This window comes from Labeo rohita, chromosome 8 (assembly GCF_022985175.1).
Source record: "Labeo rohita strain BAU-BD-2019 chromosome 8, IGBB_LRoh.1.0, whole genome shotgun sequence".
Classification (NCBI taxonomy): domain Eukaryota; kingdom Metazoa; phylum Chordata; class Actinopteri; order Cypriniformes; family Cyprinidae; genus Labeo; species Labeo rohita.
This window is the reverse complement of record NC_066876.1, coordinates 32,077,937-32,094,940: the sequence shown is the minus strand read 5'-3', so window position 1 is coordinate 32,094,940 and position 17,004 is coordinate 32,077,937. Positions and strand designations below refer to the sequence as shown.

Sequence of the window (17,004 nt, the reverse complement as noted above, 5' to 3'; positions counted from 1 at the left end):
TTCTAGCATGATTATCAAGTTACTAGCATGTTGCTGGCATGTTTCTAGTATGTTTAACATGTTACTAACATGTTGCTAGCATGTTTCTAGCATGATTAGCATGTTACTAGGAGGTTGTTACCATGATTAGCAAATTACTATCAGGTTGCTAGCATGTTTCTAGCATGTTTAGCATGTTACTTACATATTGCTAGCATGTTTCTAGCAAAACCAAAACCATAAAAAAGCATTCCCATTACCTGAAATAAAATAAATGTTGACTGAAATAAAATAATAACAAACTCTTAAAATATATTTTTTTCATCCAGTTGCCGATGCAACATTTCTCATTATTTAGTTTAATTTTTTTTAAAAACTATACAAAAAATATGAACATATAAAAATGAAAACTAATTTGAAATATTAACACAACTGTATCTCATTGTATAATACAAAATACAATATATAATAATATATAAATATATAAATATAATACAAATTGTATCTCAATGATACTGCGTCATGTTTTCATCATGAAAATGTTTTTCATTTTTAATTTTCATTTTAGCTTAACTTCTAAAAACTAAAACCGAAATAAAAACTATAGACATTTAAAAAAAAACACACACACAAAATGAACACAGTTAAATTACCAAAACTAACTAAAATGAAAAAGAAAACGGAAATTAAATAAATACAAATAATTCAAAATATTCTTAAAACTATAAATAATGTCAGTGATACTAAAATAGCATTGGCCTGCATCATTTTGATGATTGATGCAGTTTTGTTGTAGAGACATTTCTCATTTTAATTGTTTAACTTTACTAACTAAAAATAAATTAAAAATTAATAAAAACTAGATGTGATTAAAAAACATAACTAAGTTAGTAAAAAGAAAACAGCAAATATTAAAATAAAAAATAAATGTAAAATATTAATAAAAACTATAATATTAAACCATAATCTTGATACTAAACTAACAAGATTCTTTTTGTAAATGACAGATTTCTAGAACATTCAGTGTGCCATGTGTAAACTGAAATTTAATTTATTATTAAATGTATATGAGAATGTCTGTATGACATGTATTATGTATGCATTTATTAATACAACCTAATACATCATTTCTCATTTTAATTTAGTTTAACTTGATGTACTTAAATGACTAAAACTTAAATTGAATTAAAAATGAATCCTCTATAGACATAAAAAAAACGAAACTAACACAACTGTAATGCTAAAATGAAAACGGAAATGTTTTTGTAAATAGCCTATATAGAGTGTATATGAGAATGTTTATACGAAATGTATTACTTCTAACTGCAGTTAAATGAATTTCATTCTGTTCTAATGAATTTCAAATTTAAATTATAAAACGGATAGTTCCGGTCCTTGATTCTGATTGGTTGAGCTGTGTTCTAAGCTGTTGCTCGGCAACCACATTGTTGCAACCACACTGAGGAACTACATTGTTTGGCGGAAGAATAATGTTGTTATTAATATCATTACACTTTATTTGCTCCATTTTATTTTGTGAAACCTTACTACATATGTGGAATAACCATTTTATTAAGACTGTCAGTTAAATTCCTGAACAGAATTTGAATTGAGGTGGCTTCGCGTCATGCGAATTCAATGCAAACCACAGCTTTTTGGGGCTTATTGCTTTATTAAGATTCTGTTTGATAAACCCTGTCTGACAGATGGAGGAAGAGGAACTAGTTGTTTTCAAATTAAATTTGACAAGCATGAGATCATTGTGGTTTATCTTCAGTGGTCTAGTGTCAGTATTTTTGGTTCTAGGTTTAATCTGTTAATGAGTAATGCTGAAGCACCATGGTTATCTTCTAGACGTGCAGTTTAAATGTCATCAAATGACATGTTTTAGGTCTGATACAGATTCTGTGTGTGATGTACCTCTGATGGTGAGATGACGGCCTCCACCAGCAGGTCGATCAGAGGCTGATAATACACAGACGGAAGAATCCTCTCCTCGGCCAAACGCACCTTCAGCCGCAAAGCACCCAGTTTACCTCTAAAAGACAGACAGAGAAAGTCATGTGTCATTTTTGGCTGTGTTTGCATAATTCCTTTAGTCTGGGGTTCATAAACTAGGGTTTATGAGTTAATAAACGGCTAATGGACCTTTATCGCACCGGAATTGAACACCGGAAGCGCTCGTCGAAGCAGTGTATAGATTCTTACGGTTGTGTATATTTTTCAATATGCTATAATCACCTAGTTGAATAAAAGCCTGTTAAAATGAGCATCTGCTGGATGATTTTAAAATCCGGACATTTTCGGAGACAGGCAAAGAAATATTCTTTTGATTACTGTGCACAGAATTTTCTAAACTTAACGGAACTTTAATTAATGTACCGATCTGAGAAACCCATGGCTCCTAAACATGCATGATTTCACCACACTGCGTCAGTGCTGCAGTGTGTGTGAGACCTGATGAATAAGATCAGAATCAGCATATTTATTTATTTATTTGTATTACATTTTGGTCTTTATTCTGTCATTTTTCATTTACAGTCATTTCACCCTATGTAATTCACATATTCATGCCAAAATTCTTAATTAATACTAAAAGTCACGCTGTCAATGCGTTAAACTGTTTAAGATTAATTAGCTAAAATGTTCAACATTATTTCTTTAAGGTAACGCCTGCGCATGCATTCATCTATTTTAATACCGCTCTTACGAAAATTAACTATGGTATGTGTAGTAAAACTGTGGCAATACAAATGTAAAGTAAAAATAAAATAAAATATAACATGGTTACTGCATATTTACTATAGTAAATCCATGGTTAATTTTGTAAGAGTGTTTATCAGTCAAATTTATTTTAATGTAAAAAGGTATAAAATATGATGAGAAAAACATTGTTAATGAGAAGATGAAATTGCAGCAGGTTAAATTTATTATTCAGAATGCACATTTGTAAGAGAAATATATTAATAGTAAGATTTCAGCAGGTGATATGAGATGTAGACCTAAACATCTTCAGTTTCTAAATGCATACTCCACGCGAACGTGCTCCCGTGTAATATTTTAGAAGGACCTTAATTCATCCCACGCATCTCATTCGTGTTGTGTCAGGAAATCGTGAAAACTGAGGCAGTGCGTCATTGTTTAGAATAAAAGCAGCCAGGTACACTGCAGTAACACCGGCAAAAGAAAGGAAAGAGAGGATTCTCCCATTAGTTTTCATTGTGTTGCGATGAGAACGGAAGTGGGGACACACTGCTTCACTTACCGGATATAGGAAGTGAGATAAAGGTCCATTAACGTCAGATTCACAGATCCTTACTGTGGGATCAGGAAGACTTGTGATGTTTTTTAACAAAGTCTCTTATGCTCATCAGGACTGCATTTATTTCAAAAATACAGAAAAAAACTGTAATACTGCAAAATGCTATTACTATATAAAATAATGGTTTTTATTTTAATATACTTTAAAATATAATTAAGTTGGCTGAAGAAAGCCAACTTACTGAAATGCTATCAACATGCTAACAACATGCTATCAACTTGATAATCATGCTTACAACATGCTAGTAACATGCTAATCATGCTAGAAACATGCTAGCAACTTGTTAATCATGATAGAGACATACTAACTCAGCCCAATCATGTTAAAAATATCTGACTTGACATGTTAACAACTTTTTTTATGTTTGAAACATGCTAGCAACATGCTAACAACTTGCTAATACTGCTAAAACATGCTGAACTATCAAAAACATCCTAGAATATGCTTTGAGACTCAATAACTTCTAATCACGTTAGAAACATGTACTTGTTAATCATGTTAGAATCAATTCAAACTCATTCAAACTCATCTATCTATCTATTCTGCTAATCATGCTAGAAACATGCTAGTAACTTGCTAATCATGCTGCAATCTTGTTAACAATGTGCTAGTAACTTGCTAGCAACTTGTTAATCATGATAACAACATGCTAGTAACATGTTAAAAATATGTTAGTAACATGTTAACAACATGCTATGTTTGAAACATGCTAATCATGCTAACAACTTGCTGATCATGTTAAAAACATGCTAACAACATGCTATCAGCTTGATAATCATGCTAACAACATGCTAGTAACATGCTAATCATGCTAGAAATAAGCTAGTAACATGTTAACTACTTGCTAATTTATGTTAGAAACATGCTAGCAACATGCTAACAACATGCTAGTAACATGCTAATCATGTTAGAAACATGCTAACAATTTGCTAATCATGCTAGAAACATGCTAGCAACATGCTAACAACTTTGCTAATCATGCTAAAAACATGCAAGCAACATGCTAAAAACTTGCTAATTATGTTAAAACATGTTAACAACTTGGTAATCATGCTAGCAACATGCTAGTAGCATGCTAATCAACATGTTACTTGAAATCATGAAAAACATGCTAACAACATGCTAGTAACTTGCTAATATTAATGTTGCTATCTATCTGACAGACTGCATTCAAACTTTAACCTTTTAAAACTACTTTAAACTTCAAACTATTTCAGACTGAAAACTGTCCAAACTTAAAACTTTTTAAAACCTCTTAAACTTTTTAAACTTTTCAAACTTTTTTAAAGTTTCTGATAGCACTAACAGATATTTTTCTTGTTTTTTGCATAAACTTTGTATCTTTTTTAGTATATTTTTCAGTATTTTGAATCTCATGTAAATATGACTGAAGAAGTTTTAGATATTTACACTGGAAAACAAGACAAAAATATTGAGTAAGTAAATCATTTCTGCAGTGTAATTAGGAAATGAAAACATTTAAAATGATAAATAAATACATTTTAAATAAAATACATATATTAAACCCATAAAAACACCTATATTAAATATTTAACCCTCGTTATTAATAAAAATGTTATAAAAATAAATTTTAAAATGATCTAAAAAACAGTATTTTGTTTACCTGCATTTCATCTGACTATTAACTGACATGTAAATGTGTCATTAAATTATTTCAATATTAGCTTAAAATTGTAGAAAGCATTTCAAGAAAATGTTTTAGCTTTTATGTTTTAGTGGCTCAGCTGACAAAATTTTGGGAATCCTCGCTTTAGTGAATCATATAGACAGCGGGTGTACATCATTCTCAGTGAAATCACTTTGTTAATGTGACGTGAAAGCAGCTCGTCATTCAATTAAATTACCATCACACACACAATGTGACAAATGAATGTGACTGTATAAACCACACACACCCGGCATCGTCCTCCGTGTTTCCCAGCGGCAGCAGCCGAAACCAGCCCTGCAGCAGAGGAGATCTGTGCAGACACGACAGAGGGATTTCCACCTGTACAACCCAAAAACACAAAGCACACATTCAATACAGTTCAATTCTGTCATCATCATGTACTCGTGCTAAACAGCTGCTTTTGTTTTCCACAGAAGAAACAACCACATACAGTATTCGAGTGACTGAGGGTGAGTAAAAGATCATTTTTAGGTGAACAATGCCTTTAACGTTAATTGCAAAGTTATCAAAATGTGCTTCCATTGTATTTTATACATTGTTTTCTCATCTTAAGATGCACATCGTGGGGTTTCCACCCAGTGTTTTCAATGCAATATCCCAAAGATGTTTGGAGGGAATCATAGATTGTGCAAAAATGTGTTTCCATCATATTTTGTTTCATGTTTATACACAAAAAAATGATCTGCCTCAATTTACTCCCGACATCTGAAGATGCAGATGCAGTCGATTACGTTTGTGAAGGGAATGCGCCTCCCGATCTACATAAATGCTTCCATGTTTGCGCAAATCATTTGTGATCCAGCTTCACTTACAGCAGAAGTGAGTATAAGGGTTTTTTTTATGAATCCCTGCAATCACCTTTCCTAATAACGTGCTAGTGAGCAAGTTTCACAGCTAAATGTGCTAAATGCGGCTAAAGTAAACAATCTCTCAGAGCAGCTTGTCACTCCACAGAGAGAAGAGAGGGGAGGGTCGAGCAGAGCTCATTTGCATTTAAACGAACAATCCCTCAGAATGGGATGATTATTGCAGAGCTCATTTTGACAAGGTAAAAAGGGTGTTGTTTTACACCGTTGAGAATTTTTAACCAAAGTATATTACAGACTTTTCATTAAGACCCTAAAGAATCATATCAACTTGTGGAAAATGGGCATCCAATGACCCCTTTAATGCAAATTCTATGCATTTCCATACGTCATTTTTTTAATGCAATATCCCAAATTTCATTTGAAAATGCATGCATGGAAACAGTGACAATTTATTCATGGAGTGAATGTTAGTTATTTAAAATTATACTTTAATAATTGAAACAAATAATTGGAATTATTTAAATAAACAGTCATGAAGAATTATTCAAATTATTTACCAATCGACCAACTGTCAGCTCACCTTTCCCAGAAAGTCATTCTTGCCCACCATGTCCCAGTCCCAGACTTCTACCATCACACTTCCGCCCTCATCATCATCACCTTCATCCAAACACAACTCCAGAGTCTCATCCCAGTGCGGGAATCGTGTCTTCTTTATTATCTGATGAGACAGCCTCATATTATGACACTTACAGATGAACATGTGTTAATTTAACTCTATTTTTCTTAAATACTTAAAACAAACAAACAAACAAATATATATATATATATATATATATATTTTTTATTTTTTATTTTTTTTTTTTTATTTTTTTTTTTACAGTGAACTATTAAAGTAGTGACATTTCTTTTAGTATTCTGTATTAGTAGTTTATTATTATTATTATTATTACATTATATATATTTATTATTATTATTATTATTAACAATAAATCATTATTATTACTTTAGTCATACTGATATATAATCATGCATTTTTTGGCCAAATTGTGCAGCTCTGTGAACCAGCACAGTCATAAATATTAGTATTGTAATTTTACAGTTTTACTGTATAATAAAATTGTATTATTATTATTATTATTATTATTAGATTTTTCTTGAATACTCACAGTAAAATATTACAAAAGCACTTTTTGTTATTGCTTTTATTTTAATATTTGTTTTATTTAGTAATAATGATAATAAAATGATTACTGTTATTATTTCATAGTCATGCTGATATATAATCACAAAATTTTGGGCCAAATTCTGCAGCACTACAAATAAACACAAGAAAAGATATGAAGTGAGGCTGTCAAACGATTAATCGTGATTAATCGCATGCAAAATAAAAGTCTGAGTCTGCCTAACATATGTGTGTGTACTGTGTGTTTATGTATATATAAATGCAAACACATTCATGTATATATTTAAGAAATATTTAAAAGTACATGTATTTATTGTCATATATACATATATATAAATATAATTTATATTGCTTAATATTTTAATAATCATAATAAAACAATAATAATAATTATTATTATCATTATTTTATAGTTATATTGATAAATAATCACAAATTTTACACCCCTAAAACAAGCACAACAAACAAGGAGAATGGACCGAATTATTATCCAAAAAATCTAAAGATTTCAGACTTTTTTCTCTAGGAAGTAAAAATTGAACGGCTGGTTCTGGCATGAATGTTTTGAACATGCAAAGGTATGAGCTTCAGCTAAAGAAAAGTTTTTTATTGAATAGTGACTTAAATTTGGATATTTTACTCATGTAAATTGATCAGATGATGTCAAAAGACTTAAATAGTGCAAAACTCTATGAACCACATCATGGTGACGTCATGATATTTTTTGTCTGTTTCGTAGCTTGAAAGCCACCGCCGACTTTCACCATATGGATGATGACAGATGATCTCACCGATGTCTCAGCGCTGAGGTTGCTGTAGATGATTCTGGTGAACGGATCAGAGGTACCGGAAATATCACGCGGAGCCAAATCACTGTAACGACAAAAACACACAACGGCATGCAATTCAGACTATAATTAGACTACTTTTAGATTACTTTTGACCCAAATGATTTGCCATGTCTTATACCATACTGATATAAAAATACAAAGCTAAAAATATGTATTTTCTATTTGTTGCATCATGAAAGTGCATTAAAAAACATTACATTATGCCAAGGTTTCCTAAACTGGAATCTGATTACAAATGAGATAATCCAGATTAGATGTAATCAGTTACTGTCCAGCACTGTAGACTGCAAAGAAACAGCTGATGCAAAAATACAGCTGAGAACAGTTACATTTATGCATTTTGCAGATGCTTTTGTCAAACCTACTTACAACAGAAGAAAAAAGGCATCTGTCACAGAGCAAATAATATTTGTAACATACACAGGCAGGTTTATTAGAAAGCTGGATTAGTCCTCACCGGGCCTCGATGACGTGACAGTGCAGGCTGGTTCTCTGAGCGTCTCTGTGCAGCTCCAGAGCTAAATGTATCTCACCCTGAACTTCTTCATCTGGATCCACACGCGTCAGATTCAGCCAGTTATCCAAACCTGTAGAGGAAGAACACACATATAACAAGGCTGAAATATTGAATAGCATGCATACTACTCGTGCAATCTGTTTTGCACTATACAGTATTTATACTGTAAACTGTAAAGTTTTGTTGTTTGCATTTGCCAACATGTGTATACAACCGGAATGCACTGCAGATACTGTATCCCACAATGCAATGCAATGCAAACCTTTCATTTCCAGTGTGGCAAATATCAAGTAATATCAGCTGTGTTATTTGAGTATCATTTAAATAAGGTTTTTTTTTATTTAAATAGTTTTGTAAAAAAAATAATATTAATAATTATAATAATTAAATAAATAAATAATGGCTTATATTTGTATTTTGCAGTAGATTTAATTTCAGTTAAAGTTTTAGTAATTTTGTTGTCTGTTTTTGTCTTTTTTTTAAATATTGCAACTTTATTTATTTTAATATAATTTGTTAAATTTACTTCAAGTAATGAAAATGATTTTTTTTATTATTATTGTTTTAGTTTCAGTTTTTGTTTTAGAATTTTCAGTTAAGAGATTATTATTTTTTATTTCAATAGTCAAAATAATAATAATAGTAATAATATAAAATAACATTAATAATAAAAAATAAATAAATAAATAATGGTTTATTTTTGTATTTTATTGTGTTTTTAATTACAATTAAAGTTTTATTAATTTTGTTGTCTGTTTTTGTAATTTTATTATTTTTTATTATAATTTTTATTTTTTATATCGTTTTTTTATTAGTGATTTCAATTGCAACTTTATTTATTTTATTATATCAAGTCAAACTAAATTAAAATTAGTCAAGTATTTTATTTAAGTTTAAGTTTAATTTTTTTTTTTTTTTTTTTTATTATTGTTTTAGTTTCAATTTTTGTTAACTAATAACCCTGGCGTCAATTGTAACATCTTTCTGACTCACTATTTTATACTGAATTAAAATTCCAAAATATTTAATATCATTTTAATATTTTTGAGATGCCAACTGGACGCCATACACTGAAATAAACATGTAAAGTTGTAAATTTAATATAAAATAATACTGTTAAAATGTTTATCAATGCATACTTTTACATATTATATAGAAACAGTATTCAGAATATAGTAAGAGATTTATTGCATGCCAAATGCAGCAGCTCTAAGAAATTTAAATACATTTTTTAATAGTTTTGTAAAGTAGTAATAATTATAATAACAACATAAATAAATAAATAAATAAATAAATAATAGCTTATTCTTGTATTTTACAGTTGTTAATTTCAGTTAAAGTTTTAGTAATTTTGTTGTCTGTTTTTGTAATTTTATTATTTTTATTATCATTTTTTAAATATAGTTTTTAATATTTTTTTATTAGTGATTTTTATATATTATACAGAAAAAGTATTCAGAATATAGTAAGAGACTTTATTGCATGTCAAATGCAATGGCTTTAAACATGTTTTGCATTGTTAATCTACTTTTGTCACATTTAAGATATTTAAATATTTTTTTTATTTCAATAGTTTTGTAAAAAAATAAATAAATAATAAAAATGATAATAATAATAATAATAATAACAACATTAAATAAATAAATAAATAATGGTTTATTTTAGTTTTGTTTTTAATTTCAGTTAAAGTTTTAGTAATTTTTTGTCTGTTTTTGTAATTTTATTATTTTTATTATCATTTTTTAAATATAGTTTTTAATATTTTTTATTATTGATTTTTATATATTACAAGCATTCAGAATATAGTAAGAGATTTATTGCACTGTAAATCTACGTTTGTCACATTTAAGAGATTTAAATATTTTTTATTTAAAAAAAATAAACAATTTTGTAAAATAAATAAATAAATAAATAAATAATAACATAAATAAATAAATTATGGTTTCTTTTGTATTTTACAGTTGTTTTTAATTTCGGTTAAAGTTTTAGTAATTTTGTTGTCTGTTTTTAATATTTTTTTTATTAGTGATTTTTATTGCAACTTTATTTATTTTAGTATATCAAGTCAAACTAAATTAAAATTAGTTATGTGTTTTATTTTAGTTTAAGTTACATTTTTATTGTTTTAGTTTCAGTTTCTGTAACTATAATAACCCTGCTGTCAATTTTAACATCATTTTAACTCACTATTAAATATTATTTATATTTTAATATTTAATATTTCTGAGATGCCAACTGGATGCCAAACACTGAATTAAACATGTAATGTTGTAAATTTAATATAGCATAATACTGATTAAATATTTATCAATGCACACTTTTTACACGTTATATAGAAACAGTATTCAGAATACAGTAATAGATGTACTGCATGCCAAATGTAGTGGCTCTAAAAATGTTTTGCATTGTAATTCTACTTTTCTCACATTGAAGAGATTTTGGCCACACAATAAAAAAAAAAAATTAGTGATGTTAAAAATAGTGAAATGACTTGCAGTTCATTTCTCACACTGTGCATAATGCATGGTGGGATACAGTATCTCATGCATACAGTATGCTTTGGCTGTATATTCTGCACAAAATAAATATTTAATGCCTGCAAACATGAATGCATAAAATTCACATCATCTAGCCAGTGTGATTTTAAAGCAGAGCAGGTACAGCGGGAGGATGCAGTGCAGTTTGAGTTTACAGTTACAGTAAATCAACTCTCATCGGAGAGATTCGGAGAGCCAAACGCTTCCCATGATCCCGTGGGTGAGGGGTGAGTCAGTCCTGACAGGCTGTGGTGATTCATAGGGGCAAGTGCATGCTGGGAGAACATGAAACCCACTGCAGGGTGGCGTGGTCTCTAATACATCACGCGTGTGCCCGTAATAACTAATAACTCCTGCCTTTCGGCTGAGGGAATTACTTCAGGATGAAAATAATCATTGCTCGTCTCCCCGGGTGATTTTTAAACACTGTAATCACTTTCATAGGCGATGTTTAGTACAAAGATTGTGTAAAGTCATTTCAGTTTCTGTAGTTTTAATGCAACATGTTACAAAGTGATGCTCATTTCTGATATGAAACCAATCTGTATTCATTCTCATCTTAAATCACACGCTTACCTTTGTGTTGAGCGGCGATCACGTCTTTACTCAGGGAGATTTTACCGATCACATCATCATGACTTCGGCATGAAAAACAACATGAGATGCGTGTTAATTTTCATAAAGTAACCAAAAGCATGAGCATCATCAGATTTGCATTTACAGACAGAATGAAACACAGATAAACAAACAGATCTAGAGTCAAACGGAAGAAACAAAGAGGAGAACTGAGCGAATCAAAGACGTGGTCATCACACCATCTGTGTGTTTGTGTGTGCAAATGTTCTGCTGTGTGAATGTGAATGTCTTCATTTACAAACACTGTGTGAGTTCATCACATGGCATGAGTGGGCAGACGGGGCTCCACAACACAAACACCAGCAGAAGACCGGCTAACGGAACCAATGCTGATAACGTGAGGACAAAACATTCGGAATGTTTGCGGAGCCATCTTATAAATAACGTTCTAATCATGACAAGAAAACTGAACATTTTTTATTTTCTTAGAATGTTAAAAATAAACATTCAAATAACATTATATTTTGGGTAAAAACATATATTTGAACATTAAAAATAAATGCTCAGAAAACTCAAAAAATAATTTGGGTGAAAATACAGTTAGTAGAGCGTTGTAAAGAAACATTTTTTACCTTTTAAAAAAAAAAAATGATAATCATGGCAAGGTTTTCAAAAGTTCTTGGAATTTTACAATAAACATTCAACGAACTATATTGTGGGTAAAAAATAAAATTAGTAGAATGTTTAAGAAATGTGTTTGTAACCTTTAAATAACGTTATAATTGCAACAAAAAAACCCAACATTTTTAAGTTTTTGAAATGTTAAATATATAACGTTCAAACAACATTATAGTTGGGTAAAAAAAAAATTGTAGAATGCTAAAGAAATGTTTTAGTAACCTTTAAATAATCATAACAAGATAAAAATACATGCTCAAATATAGGTAAATACATTTTTGTAACCTTTAAAAAAATCATGACAAGGAAACTGGACTTTTCAAAGTTCTTAGAATTTTAAAAATAAACTATATTTTAGGTGAAAATAAAATTTGTAGAATGTTTAAAAAATATTTTTCTAACCTTTAAATAACATTATAATTGTGACAAGAAAACATCATTTTAAAGTTTTTAGAATGCTAAAAATAAATGTACGAATAACGTTATATTTTGGGTAAAAAAATACAATTAATAGAACATTTAAGAAATATTTTTGTAACCTTTAAATAACGCTATAATCGTGACAAGAAAACATTTAAAAGTTTTTAGAATATTAAAAATAAACGCTCAAATAACAATATATCTTGGGTTAAAAAAATTAATAGAATGTTTAAGAAATGTTTTAGTAACCTTTAAATAATGCTGCAACCACAACAAAAACCTAGACATTTTAATGTTGTTAGAATATTAAAAATAAACATTCAAATTACATTATATTTTGGGTAAAAAAATTAATAGAATGTTTAAGAAATTTTTAGTAACCTTTAAATAATCATAACAAGAAACCTATACATTTTAACAATATTAGAGTATTAAAAATGCATGCTCAAATATAGTTAAATATAGTAGAGTGTTGCAAAGAAACATTTTTGTAACCTTTAAAAAAAATCATGACAAGGAAACTGGACTTTTCAAAGTTCTTAGAATTTTAAAAATAAATGTTCAAATAACTATATTTTAGGTGAAAATAAAATTAGTAGAATGTTTAAGAAATATTTTTGTAACTTTCAAATAACATTATAATTGCGACAAGAAAACATAATTTTAAAGTTTTTAGAATGTTACAAATAAACGTTCAAATAACATTATATTTTGGGTAAAAAATTACAATTCATAGAACATTTAAGAAATATTTTTGTAACTTTTAAATAACTTTATCACTGCAATAAGAAAACAACATTTTAAAGTTATTAGAATATTAAAAATAAACATTAAGATAACATTATATTTTGGGTAAAAAATTACAATTAATAGAACATTTAAGAAATGTTTTTGTAACCTTTAAATAATGTTAAAATCGCAACAAAAACAACATTTTAATGTTCTTAGAATATTAAAAATGAACATTCAAATAACATTATATTTTGCGTTAAAAAAATTATATCATGTTTATATCATGTAATATTTTTGTTACCCTAAAATAATGTTATAATCATGACAAGAAAACAACATTTACATTTTTTTAGAATATTAAAAATAAATGTTCAAATAACATTATATTTTGGGTTAAAAAAATACAATTAATAGAACATTTAAGAAATGTTTTTGTAACCTTTAAATAACGCTATAATCACAACAAGAAACAACATTTTAAAGTTTTTAGAATATTAAAAATAAACTTTCAAATAACGTTATTTTTTGGGTAAAAAATACAATCAATAGAACAATTAAGAAATGTTTTTGTAACCTTAAAATAACGTTATAATCATGACAAGAAAACAACATTTTTGAATATTAAAAATAAACGTGCAAATAATTTTATATTTTGGGTTACAAAAAATACAATTAACAGAACATTTAAGAAATGTTTTTGTAACCTTTAAATAAAGTTATAATTGTAAGAAAAGAAAACAACATTTTAAAGTTATTAGAATATTAAAAATAAAGTTTAAATAACATTAGATTTTGGGCAAAAAGTGCAATAATAGAACATTTAAGAAATGTTTTTGTAACCTTTAAATAACACTACAATAATGACAAGAAAACAATGTTTAAATTTTGTTTAGAATAATAAAAATAAACTTTCAAATAACATTATATTTTGGGTTAAAAAATACAATTAATAGAACATTTAAGAAATATTTTTGTAACCTTTAAATAATGTTATAACTGTGTTATAACAAGAAAACATTTTGAAGTTTTTCAAATATATAAAAAAAATCATTCAAATAACGTTACATTTTGGGTAAAAAGAATACAATTAATAGAACATTTAAGAAATGTTTTTGTAACCTTTAAATAATATTAAAATTGCGACAAAGAAACAACATTTTAAAGCTTTTAGAACATTAAAAAGAAACTCAAATAACATTATTTTTTGGGTAAAAAATACAATTAATAGAACATTTGAAAAATGTTTTTGTAACCTTTAAATAAAGCTATAATCATGATAAGAAAACAACATTTAATTGTTTTAGAATATTAAAAATAAATATTTAAATAATGTTATATTTTGGGTTAAAAAATACAATTAATGGAACATGTAAGAAATGTTTTTGTAAGCTTTAAATAATGCTATAATCGCGACAAAGAAACAACATTTTAAAGTTTTTAGAATATTAAAAATAAAGTTCATATAACATTATTTTTTGGGCAAAACATACAATTAATAGAACATTTAAGAAATGTTTTTGTAACCTTTAAATAACTTTAGAATTGCAACAAGAAAACTGGACATCTAAGTGCTCTTTGAATTTTCAAAAAAATAAATAATGTTATATTTTTGGTGAAAATAATGTTTTAACATTTTAGAAACATTTATTTCAAAACAATGTTCCGGCAATGTTTTTATAAGCTACATTTGTTCCACTGCTGTCATCACTTCTGGACTGAAATATTTATCATGCCGTATGCTGAAATGTACATCTGTTGTGACATCACAGGACATTTGTTACCCAATCGTGTCTTCATCCATGACGTAAAAGGTGAGCGTGTGGAAGCCCATGGGCAGATGCAGAGTGTATTCCTCGCCCCAGAACGGATTCAGGTTTTTCCAGACGGTGGCGGTTCTGGACGGGACACAGAACACATGATTTACCGAACACTTCACTGCGCTTCGTGCGGCATGGAGCCAATTTGTGTACGTTTAATACGTGCGTTCGAGCCTGAATTAGAATCTGCCTAGATACAGAGGACAATTTAAATGGCCATAAGTGACGAGGATGGAAAACAATCAATCAATTCACCCAATTTCTCAAAGGGAGGCCTGATCATTTCCATTTCAAAAGACACAACGCTTTTTAAATATGCACCACACCAGGTGTGCTGTTCATCAAACTATCACAATACAGCATCTGAAAGCAACACGACACGCAATGCGCTGACTCCTTCACACACGCATCGTATTTGGCGAGGGGGTTGTGATTAGTTAGTTGCTCTCCATGGCAACCAGCTGATGCTGTAAAGTGCTATGATGCATCCCATCATCACAGCATCAGTGTCAAACAGATCACTTAGATCAATAACCAATACAACACCATTAATCATCATGCATGCAATCAATAATTCAATGATTAATTATGATGACTAATAGAGCTTTCAAAACGCAAACAATTGCAATAAATTACCTATTCGTTTAGAGATGTAGCTTTCATGCACATACACATTTACACTATATAAAAAATGACAAACCTTATATCTAAATTTGGAATTACAGAAACTTCATTACTTTATTTACAATCAAGGCAATCACTATGTTTTGCTAAATTTAGTTCACTTCTGCAGACAATTTTCTGCTCGAAATATCAATAAACTTATTTAGAGATGCACGCAAATACTTGAAGCCACATTAGTGAGCTTTTGTATTTCATTTCAAGATTTTTATTAACACAATCACCTCACACAAACCTGCTGACATTAGTAGATTTAATGTAACACCTGATTTAGCTGAATTTTGAGCCTTTCAAACAGTGAGGAGCACTTGTTGCTTTTTTAAAATTATAAAAAAATATTATTTACTTTATTTAAAAACACTTTTGTAAGGCTAGTTTTGTCAGATTTTAACCATTTCAGAATTATAAAAAAACATTATTTTTTTTAAAAAAAACATTTTTACCTTTACAAGGAAAGTTTTGTCAGATTTGACCTATTTCACAATTAACAATTAAAACTTTCTTTAAAAAAATATTTTTTTAAGGAAAGGTTTATCATATTTGACCTATTTCACAATTAACAATTAAAACTTTTTTTTTTTTTTATATATATTTTTTAAGGAAAGTTTTGTCAGATTTGACCTATTTCACAATTAACAATTAAAACTTTCTTTTAAAAATATTTTTTAAGGAACGTTTTGTCAGATTTGTAACTATTTTCATAATTACAAAATAAGTAAGTAAGGAAATAAATAAATAATTAATTTTAAAAAATAAGCACGTTAATAAGCAAGCAAGTAAGTAAGCAAGCAAGTAAATAAATAAATAAGTACATACATACTTTACTTAAAAAACATTTTTACCTTTTTTAAGGAAATTTTGGTCAGATTTGAAATATATTTTAGAATTATAAAGATTATAAAGTTATTTCCTTTTTTCATTTTTTTAAGAAAAGTTTTGTCAGATTTGATCTATTTCACAATTACAAAAACTACTAATAATTAAAAATAAATAAATAAATAAATAAAAGTTACTTTATTTTTTTTTATTAGCTTTAAGAAAAGTTTTGTCAGATTTTAACTCACAATTACAAAAAATTATTTACCTTAAAAAAAAATATTTTTAAGGAAAGTTTTTGTGAGATTTGACACAATTACAGAAAATAATCATTTACCTTACTCAAAAAATATTTAAAAAAAAAGTTTTGTCAGATTTTTAAAATTACATAAT

At 28.2% G+C, this 17,004-nt stretch overlaps 1 protein-coding gene across 1 annotated transcript in view; it reads right to left on the bottom strand.

Moving 5' to 3' along the window:
- LOC127169713 (rasGAP-activating-like protein 1) overlaps positions 1 to 17,004 on the bottom strand; it is a 49,085-nt gene that overhangs the window by 28,074 nt on the left and 4,007 nt on the right. The window contains exons 3-9 of the mRNA XM_051117278.1: positions 15,079 to 15,192; positions 11,468 to 11,529; positions 8,295 to 8,424; positions 7,778 to 7,859; positions 6,381 to 6,521; positions 5,218 to 5,309; positions 1,900 to 2,017 (exon numbers count right to left, since the gene is read on the bottom strand). Of these exons, the coding sequence (XP_050973235.1) occupies positions 1,900 to 2,017; positions 5,218 to 5,309; positions 6,381 to 6,521; positions 7,778 to 7,859; positions 8,295 to 8,424; positions 11,468 to 11,529; positions 15,079 to 15,192 (739 nt within the window). The remainder of the gene's footprint in view (positions 1 to 1,899; positions 2,018 to 5,217; positions 5,310 to 6,380; positions 6,522 to 7,777; positions 7,860 to 8,294; positions 8,425 to 11,467; positions 11,530 to 15,078; positions 15,193 to 17,004) is intronic.